Source organism: Argopecten irradians, unplaced genomic scaffold (assembly GCF_041381155.1).
Source record: "Argopecten irradians isolate NY unplaced genomic scaffold, Ai_NY scaffold_0257, whole genome shotgun sequence".
Taxonomy (NCBI): Eukaryota; Metazoa; Mollusca; class Bivalvia; order Pectinida; family Pectinidae; genus Argopecten; species Argopecten irradians.
The window spans coordinates 19,634-29,732 of NW_027187724.1; the positions used below are offsets into that span (position 1 = coordinate 19,634).

The 10,099-nt window shown below is 35.0% G+C and overlaps 1 protein-coding gene across 1 annotated transcript; it reads right to left on the reverse strand.

Moving 5' to 3' along the window:
• Window positions 1-4,620: 4,620 nt before the first annotated feature.
• On the reverse strand, window positions 4,621-9,635 carry LOC138312233 (uncharacterized). The gene is made up of 4 exons (XM_069253221.1): window positions 9,390-9,635; window positions 8,800-9,036; window positions 8,216-8,323; window positions 4,621-8,074 (listed from the first exon to the last, which is right to left on the reverse strand). The coding sequence occupies exons 1-4, from the start codon at window positions 9,448-9,450 to the stop codon at window positions 5,520-5,522; spliced, it is 2,961 nt and encodes a 986-aa protein (XP_069109322.1). The 5' UTR covers window positions 9,451-9,635; the 3' UTR covers window positions 4,621-5,519.
• Between the last annotated feature and the right edge of the window lie 464 nt (window positions 9,636-10,099).

Sequence of the window (10,099 nt, forward strand, 5' to 3'; positions counted from 1 at the left end):
TACGTTGATCCTGTTTTCTGGTCGATGTAAAGAGATGTGTAGTCGCTGGTCGTGTTTAAGCGAGGGTAGTTTAATAGAGTTAAACTATCTAGAAATATGCTGGTGTCATCGTTTCGAACAGAGAGTCTTCTAGATACGTATATATATCTGGAGATAATTATTTTAGCACACAAAAACTAATTTGGAGACCATTATAATATAATGAATAATACGAAAACGTTGATATGAACATATTATGTATATTACCTTAATTTGTTAAATATAATAAAACACGCAATGGTAACAAATAGGAATTGTAGATGTATTAAAAGGTTAAAGAGCTAGTGAGACTGCCAAAAGGTTTCATCCTTTTAAGACATTACCAATGTGTGACTATCAAGTTCTTTACTGTAATGGCAATGATGGAATCTAATTGATATTTGCGACAACGTGTGATATACATTGTATGCATTATACATTATATATGTATCTTATTAATACTATTTAAGAGAATATACGAAATTTTTTTGTGTATTATCGTATCAGAATCGATCAAAACCATTTGAAAGCATGCCTACCCACCTGTGAAATAAATATTTCAGCACTTGTTACTTTTGGTAGATCATGGACTATTTCGTTTAAGTTAATCTGTACAGTCCATCGTTAGATTACTTATCTTATCTGAAAGTCAATGAAATACAAACCGAGGTAAATGATTCAAATTGGGATACTTAATGGTGATAAATGGTGAATTTCCAAGAAAAATACGTATTGTACATTCCGTATTCGGCAAATCCGAGTTTGAACTTGTGAAATATCCTTCCATTAAAATCATATGGTATTGTGTATTGGTTTTCCATGTTATTATTATCGTTGTACGGCTGATGACGTAATACCAGTGCTCGGGCGTTATGATGATTTCATCGCCATCGCCATCGCCATTAGTCCATTACATTAAGACTCTCGTTTTTGGTCTGAAAAGTAACGATAAATTTGCGAAGAAATAATAAGTAATTTAAGTCTGTACAGTACCTTCTACATGGTGTTGTATGGTCTCTGGTGAATCCTCACTTCACCTGCCTAGACAAGTTCATACTGTGTTCGGTCGATCAACGAGGTTATCTTTTACAAATAATGTAGTAAAAATCTCTTAGATTCGTGATGATAATGTAAGTCCAAAATCCATGCAAAGTGTGTTCGTCATAACATGAACGTCACAAGCTTTAATTTTATCTACTTCTGGTGTCAGAAATAACTCTAACCGTAACATCATACTTTTTTTTAACACATTGCTGCTTTAACGATGAGCTCTCACGTATTTCCATTTTCTGTCGTGTATGAGTTATGATACTTACGTTTATATCAAAGCATCAAGTACTTAAAAAGCATAAATTATTTGTATCGTTTTCTCAGAATTATTCAAATAAAAATAAAAGCATTATAAATAATTAGTAAGAAGTTTAAAATGCTGCAAGTGAAGTACTTTATAATTTGGTGTTAATGCAAAACTCTTTAACAAACCAGAAATAAAACCTGTTTGCAGAGAATGAAAATCAAGTAAGGTGTATGAATCTACTACCTACACAGAAAAGACCGTGAACCTGGGGGAGGAATCATTATTTATCGCAAAGATAATATAGTTATGAAAAGAAGATATACAAATGCTTTGGACTGAGGTTACCACAGGTGGTAATAAGTCTTTATTAGGTTGTATTTACAGACCACCTGGTAGCAATGTAGATTATGTAGCGTGGAAATTTATGTCACGCTTAGTTTTTATTAGTTGTTAAAGTTAAAGTTTATTTGTATTGTTAAAATAAGAGTTTTATGCTATTTAGTTCATAGTTTTAGTTTATATATATGCAGTATGTATAGTGTATATGGACAGTTAGGGGCCAGGTGGCCACGCGCACGTGCCCATCTGGGGTCGTTACGTATAAGGGAGCTAGGGCACCGCATTCCGTTTTCCATATAAGGAGTTGTTTACGACTAGGGCTGTGTATTAGGGTCCAGTTTGATGGACAGGTTGCGTAAGGTGTTCGTATTAATAGTAACAGAGAGCTAAATTTAGGTAGTGGTCACTCCGGCCAGCCAATTAGAGTTAGGTTGGGAGGGGGAATGGAAGTAGGTAGAAATACGTAATCATATTAAGATTCAGCCAATGAACGTGAGAATGAAGATGGAAGGAGCGAGGTTTTAGCCAATTAGAGGATAGTATGAAAGTGGTATAAAAGGGGGTGCACGTGACGAAACGAGAGAGGACATGGAAATTTTGGGACTTACTCCACGCATCTCGGGATAAGTTATTTTAATTCGGATTACTTTACTACACATGTATCAGTGATGTGATATATACGGATTACTCTATCATTCTTAGTGTGTGACCATGGGATTTATACTTGCATTTGGGATGTACTGAATACTTCGCAATTATGGATATCACCTAGCAGTGACAGTGTACCAGTGTGTGTGTTCCTAATGGATTTATTGTGAACTATATTACATTTTGCACGTGGATGTTTATGTGAATAAATTATGTGAATTTTAGAGTGATGTTTTCTAGTTTTCCCTGCCGTAGTCACTTTCCATCACGGACTTACGATATACAATAGCGTCTCGTCATAGCCTTAAGTGCTATCATATTTTGGAGAAACGCTACAATTATTTGGAAAATTTTGATACAATGTTTTGTGATATAACTAATAATATAAATTAGATATAATATTAACGGAGACATAAATGTGTGGATGGGTGGATGACTTGTGATCGCTATTTGCGAATGGACTTTTTTGGTCTGTATCCATGAGTGGAAGGAGTAACTTTCACATAAACAATTTTCACCTAAAAACATATATCGAATTATACATCATCTAATTTACAAACGTTGATTATCTAAATCTTCTCATGTTAGTTGTTCAAATACTATAAATTGATTTTTAAAAGAGTATATTTTGTATATAATGTTAAATGCATTGTGTTATCTGGGGAGAACCTGTTGACGCTTAGCCTAATGTTTGACCGCTTTTCATATTTTGTATGAAATAAAATTTTATCAAATTGAAATTATGAAACTCGTCTCGAAGTATCAATTTAGATTAACTCAATTAGGTACTAATTATATATAAATTTCCGTGATATTACTTACTTTTATAATTAATCAAATTGAGTTTTGGCGGATTGATATCCTATCTAATAGTTCAGTTTGGCCAATGACTGTGCCACTTTTAAAATATGCCCGGAAATTGCATGTATGACGTCATAATACTTCATACAATTTTTTCGGTCTATGGAAAAACAATATCTAACCAATAGAAATGAGTATAACATAAGAAATTAAATTGGTATGAAATAAACACTCGTTTTTGGTCGATATAGCGGAAATGGAAATCCTCTAGAACAAACGTCATGACGTCATAACCTGCAACACGATCTGTCAGATGACGGGAATACACAAAAGATGGCCAACTGCAACCGCTTCGTTTTCTTTAATCACACAGTTTTCAAAGTTTTCCCGGCGACAGAGATACTGTAAACACAAACTCCTACCGACCATGCATATCTTTATAAAGAAATAAGAAAGAACACAGATTTGAAAGGTATAGTACAGATCGTTTTAGTAAGTGCATTCTGTTTTTAAATATTTATACAGGTTTATTAAAAATTGAATAAATTCAGAACACATTTGTATTAGGCTTTGTTTTGTTTTACTTCTCTGGCCATATTATGGACTTTTGTGCTGGTAAATATGATGTGATATTCACCAGCACAAAAGAACATAATTGTATATTATTCAAATATCTATATCCTATGTATAAGATGTAGGTTTCAAACTCGCAACCAAGCGCTTTATATAGTGGAAAAAACTGAGAAAAAAATCAGATGAGCCTATATAACAGGGTTGGGTCTTTCAGAATGTTTACCTGGTCAAGTACATTTTAAATCTAATATAAGTAGTCCTTTATATGTCGTCGACATATACCTACGTATACAATGATTGAAGTCAATTGGTCATAAAGAATTACAGGCCCCATTTTACTATTCCATTCTATAGCTGTTACTCTTATGTCATAATGTCGCATAAAGTAGCGGCGATGTTATTTTTACAAACTTTTGGTACGAATCACGGAAAAGAATAATTTGTCAAATCATTGCTGGAACACATTTCGGTCTTCCTCTTGCTACTCTTCACTCTACACGATACAAGTCATTCATGTAATGGAACTGCAGAACTTAATTGCATTTTTCGGTACATAATAATTTTTCATTAACATCAGCTGTTCGCGAAAAAAGCGTCACATTTCCCCCTAAACTAGCAAAACCATATGCTTTTGGTATCGACCTCATCAAAATGCTTTCATTATTTACAGTCGTTTTGTGCTGGATTGTTTTTTAATCGTTTCAATGCTTATGAATAAACTTAAGGTCAGTTTAAGATAAACTTCGATATCTGAAATGACCATGCCCAAAGGAATCCCAGTAAAGTTTGATAAGTTATTTGATCACTTTCAGATTCCAATTATATTATATTCAAAATATATTTGGAAAATATCATTTTTTAAAAGTTTGTCTTGAATAAAGTAATAAAGTTCAATAATAAACTGGGAGACATTTACAACTTTATTGAACCACGTTAGTATAAAAGCAGCATAATATATTATCTTACATCAAATTTGCTGTCAATAAATATATTTAAAAAAATTACATTCATCAATCAATGTACATGTATATCAAAAGAAAATAGACTTTTGGTACCAAATAACAATAAGCGATAAAACTGTGAATCACTTATTAACAGTGTTACCATAACACATTATTATTTTATAATATTAAATTCAAAAGGAAACATTAGTTAAAACAAATATCTACATCATTATAACAAATATTCTTTTTTAAAATATAATTCCTCTCCGAGGTACGTAGCTGTATGTTCTGAGTCAATAAATATAATGTTTGTTTACCATTAGACGATATTGATACTAAGAAGTGTTGAAGGTATATGACAGGTTGATATTGTAGTGCAAATACAGTTGAAGAACTATAAAAATAGTCTTGAACGACAATCGTCTACCCTATATTTTTATCTTGTGATTATCTTCCGACGATTCAAAAGAAAGAATCTGGATTAAAGAGGTAGCTGTGACTCATCCATAACATAAGAATATCAGTGGGACACTGATTCGCTCATTACAATATCAGTAGATATATTGTTTCGTATAGTCATCTGTATGTGCCAATGCTTAGCGTTTGAACCACGTAAATAACTTTATACCGTCTATCGCAAACCCCTTCCTTCCTTGAAAGAAATAAAAAAAGGATATGGTTGTTATTACAGCTAAAAACAGTACGCTGACACATTCTGCCATGTATGTATCATAACACTCATTTTAAAAGAGATATAATCATAGAATTTATAGCAAATAAGAAGGTAAAAATTTCACTAACCAGGTGATTAAGCCAATCACCTTTTGAACAACCAGGCCCAGGTGGTAAGTTATTATGGTGTAGATGTTTTAAACCAAGCTTTTCTGCTCCAAGGCAAGTCATTCAGTTTCACTTCCTTCGCCTTCATGTACTACACGCCGCTTTTTGACGATCAGCCTTTTGACTTCATTTGAGGTATCCACTGCTTTTTGGTAAATTTTCCTGAAATTGGATTCGTGCAGAGATCTGACCAGCATCCCGCATATGTCGGCAGCCTCTTCGAGAGAAGTTTTGGTACCGCGACGTATGAGACAGTCAATCAGTCCAAATTGACCCTGCAGAGCAAAATGAGATAATCTTTGCAAATTATACTCTTTCTCCATCTTCACGGCAAGTCTGAAGTGCTCCTCAGCCTTTTCCGATTCATTTTTGAGAAAAAACCTTGCTACTTGGACATGGAATCCTGGAAGGGCAAGCCACCGACACATGTGTCTGTCACCTAGAAGTTTTTCCAGCTTGTTGGCATGTTTCTTTCCATCCTGAAAGTGACGACTTTTGTTCTCGTCATCAGCTGCGTTCGCTATTCTGGTAATGTAACACTTGAGGAGAAGCTTCAAACACATTGCGTCGTGATGCAGACGTTGGTGTTCGCTAACTTTAATGATGCCGTACTCATAGTAATTCGAGTCTTTTTCATTCAGCATATCTTCGTATTTGGAAATGATCGTGTGTAGGATATCATCTTTCTCTTTTCCTGATTCATTGACATGTTTCCTACTGACCAAACAATGGTACAAGATACCATTTCGTCTCGTGATCAGACTCTGCACGGATGGGAATTCTGGATATCGCTCCCGCAATAATTTCCCGAGCAGGTATGCCAGACGAAGTTCATTCCAGCTAACAAGTGATAACTGGTGATGTGATTTACTTTGGTAGTAATGGGCTCTGCCACTGTTGTACAGTATTGTTACCATCATTTCCACAACAGTTACTTCCCCTAGCTTATCTCGAGGCATCGCTTGTTGTTTGTCAAGCAGTTTTCTGTACAATTCATTGCTGAGTCGGCCTCTTTTACGTTCATCAACATGTTTCTTGTCTCCAGAAAACTCAGCAACTTTTTCCAAATGATCTAAATCATGAACAGTTCGTTCTGTGTGTATAACGATGTCTGGTATCAAGTCTTCAGGGAAGTCTTTCGCTACATTTACTAGATCTTGGAACATCTTTTTAGTTTGCAAATCTTTCATTTTTGCGTTTTGTCGATGCTTCTCCATCTCGCTGTCCCTTTCATCAGTTCCAGCATATTTGTTTTGTCTCGAATAGATGACAAGAAAACCTTTTCTGTCATCCTCAATGTATTCCATACCGTCTAATGCTTCCATTTCTTCTGTCGTTATCATAAGCGTCTCGGGATCAGTTTTGATTAGCTGAAACCCAAGTTTCTTTGCTTCGTTTAAATGTTCGTCTGCTAGCAAGCTTTCCACTCCACTCACTCGAAAAGTTACCCCAATGGCGGCATGAAGAGTACACATTAGAAACATGCATGCTTTCTTTTTGTCTAATTTCAATTTAGTAGCACACAGAACAACTTTGGTAGCGTGAGGCTGCAGTTCTAAGTTGCTGAGCAGAGTTAGATGAAGCCGGCAATCAATGCTGATATTTTCGCAAAAGAAACAGAGCAAGTCCCTGATGGTCGACTCTTTCTCTTCTCTGGATAATCTCAAATCTAATACCAATGCTGTCACAGCATGTATGGAAATAGCTTGCGTCTGGTGCTCAAATTGAATTTCACCGCTTAGACAATACTTTCGAATGTTCGCTATCAGCTCGAAAACGACAGTGTCTTTATCTCTGTCGTCCATGCTGTCTGGAAGTAGTTTTTTCAGAAGTCGGATAGGAATTTCGTGGTGGTGCAGGAAAGGTATGAACTGTAATAGCATCTTCATATGTACTGACGATGTCTTTTCCACTCCTTCGATTGTGAGCATCTGAGCAGATACTAGCCCTTTGTCATATTCTTGTGAGGTACCTCTCATTATTTTCTCTACTTGTTTAAGAAACTCTTTGTCCGTGAGTTTGTCTATGTACATCTTTACCGACATGCCAGTCGTGTACATATACGAGTTCGCAAGAACCAATCCGTAGGGTAGATATCCCATTGTTTTTGCCAAGGCCTGAATGTCTTTTTCGGAATTTTTCTGTTTGATTGGTTCCTTGAAAAACTTTAAAGCCTCTGATTCCTCAACTCCCTCAACATCCTCAAAAACATTTTCATTTTGAGTACACTGTTCGTAAAACTTAGAGTAGTTGGTAGAGCATAACATTCTGAGATTTCTTGCTTTGTGAATTTGATGAAATGAGTGAATGATTTGCTCCACTACCCCGCATGTCTCTTCAGTAACATCGTCAAAGATGAGCAGATATACTTTGCCATCCTTTTCGCCAGTTTTTATTAAAGATATAGCAACTTCCGCCATGTGTATGACATATTCACTTTTTCCTTCATTCTCTTGTTCAAATTTCATCTTCGAAAATTCCAAAAAGCCTCTAAAGCTCGTTAATAGGTCGTCTTTACTTTTACACAGAAGCTTGTATGCTATGTGTTTAGCGTGTTGTCGAAAGTCGCTTGCATACCAACAACATGTTTGGGATTTTCCTGCAGCGGGTGGTCCTGCAAGAAATAGTGTAATGTATAAGGATAAGTTAAAGACGACCGGAAAACACTTTTACTTACATATTTGTTGACTATTTTATCAGAGTAAGGTATGATAAGATATATAAATATCAGATCTGGTAAGCCAATTTAACATACCCCTGAGTATCGCCAAATGTTCTTTCTCTACACGTTCTTTCACGTTCTTGCATGTCAGTGTCTCAACAAAATTGGGAACTAGTTCTTGCCACATGGATCTCTCCTTGGCTGAAACAAACAGAAAACAATTGGCCTTCAAGAAGAAGAGAACATTGATACCAAAATATAACGTATATATATCCTCATGCGCTGAAATAAAAAAAAAACATCATCATGAAATACATTGCGAATATAAACAAACATTCACGCATAAGGTAAAGAGATCTAAACTTAAACTGTGATAATATAACCAGACGTTTTGGAGATACAAGCGTTAGGTCTGTCACCTGCGATACCAGCGATATAAATGTATACTTATTCATTGACATGAACTTTTCAATCTGCTAAGGTTGTGTGTAAATGTCGACCTTAGTCGACCTATTAAACATGAATTTTATTTACTTACATAAAAATAGAATGCAAAAAATATATATTTCATCAATATTGATCGCAGGAAAGCATACATAATACTTGTTTTGTTCCAAAATCCTCAACAAACGGCTTGATTGTTATTACATGTATTTAATCAATTAATTAACACCTACCTGAATGAATATTTTTCATTTTTTCTGTATATAGATTCAGCATTTCTCGAATTCTATTACAGCCACCGATATTTTCAAAACTAGACTGTAATTTCGAAACGTTGTGTTTGCTGACGATTTCTTTCCTAACGAAGAAATCCAGCACGTCCTTGCCCGTAGCACATCTCTCTAAACCCTCCATCTCCTCAAGGTTGTCAAAAAAGCTTCTTCCAAGAAATTTCAGTTCATCACGTTTTTCTGCGTGTAAAAGAGCACATCAATGAATATTGAAATATCGACAGCATTGCGTAAATGTGATATTCATAACAGGTAAAGAGATTTAGAGACCGGATACAGCAAGCCAGCAATGCTTTTCGGGGTATTGTAATTAATCATTTTGGCGCTATCAAATTTTAGAGAAAACGCGATCTGGAACAGGTTAGCGCAGTGATGAATTCGCACAATCGATGTAATAATTATATAAAAGGTATACCGAAAATACGATTGGCGCAAAAATCACTAAAATAAGGTAACCGCTAAAGTATGCAGGTTTACAGTAAATAGGTTAGATAAGCGGTATTTTGTATTACTGTATTAAGAGAGCCACTTACTGTCTGTTAATTCGTTGCTTATATTTTGGAGCAATTCTTCGAAATCACTTTCTGACGGCATTTTGAATCGTTTTTCCTAGTTGAAGCGCTAGACCTGAAACAAAAGTAGAATATAATGTAATTCAATAGTTGAATAAATCGGTTGGTGACGTGCCTAATTCCATTTAAATAGTACACATGCACACACAAAAAACAACATAATCCTTTGTCCCAGTTTGGTCGTACTATTGCTTCAAATATCTTTCTACAGTTTTGAACAGATTTCACACGTGAGTGTGACGACAATTTCTACCGAGGATACGAAACCTGTAATAAAGTCAAGGTTATCAAAATTAAACGTCCAGAATATCCCACTAGGCTCTAAAATGCTGTTTGTTGTTCATTCAGTTATTTTATTTTTTATAATTTCTTGTTAATTTCTAGATGTAAAGTTTTCTTAATTTTTTTTTATTATATACTTCATTTTTTTAACTAGTAACTAATCTTTCTAGTTATTCACTATCAGATGGTAAGAAATCTCTCCTCGCTAGAGGGCTTAAGTTTGTCCCGGACAGGGTTAGGATAGACAAGCTGAAACTTTTAGCAGATTTAGGATGTTGGGAGAGGAGAATGCGGTTAAAAGAGTTTTTCTATGACCGTGAAAATGTAACAGAACCACATACGGAGTGTAGTTTATGTTTGTAGTGAAGATAACTTTACTCCAAATAAAG

Coding starts and splice junctions, on each gene's coding strand:
- LOC138312233 (XM_069253221.1), bottom strand. CDS start 9,450: ATGCCGTCAGAAAGTGATTTCGAAGAATTGCTCCAAAATATAAGCAAC. Junction 8,324..8,799: donor AATGAAAAATATTCATTCAG/GTAGGTGTTAAT, acceptor TGTTTGTTTCAG/CCAAGGAGAGATCCATGTGG. Junction 8,075..8,215: donor ACATTTGGCGATACTCAGGG/GTATGTTAAATT, acceptor TATTTCTTGCAG/GACCACCCGCTGCAGGAAAA.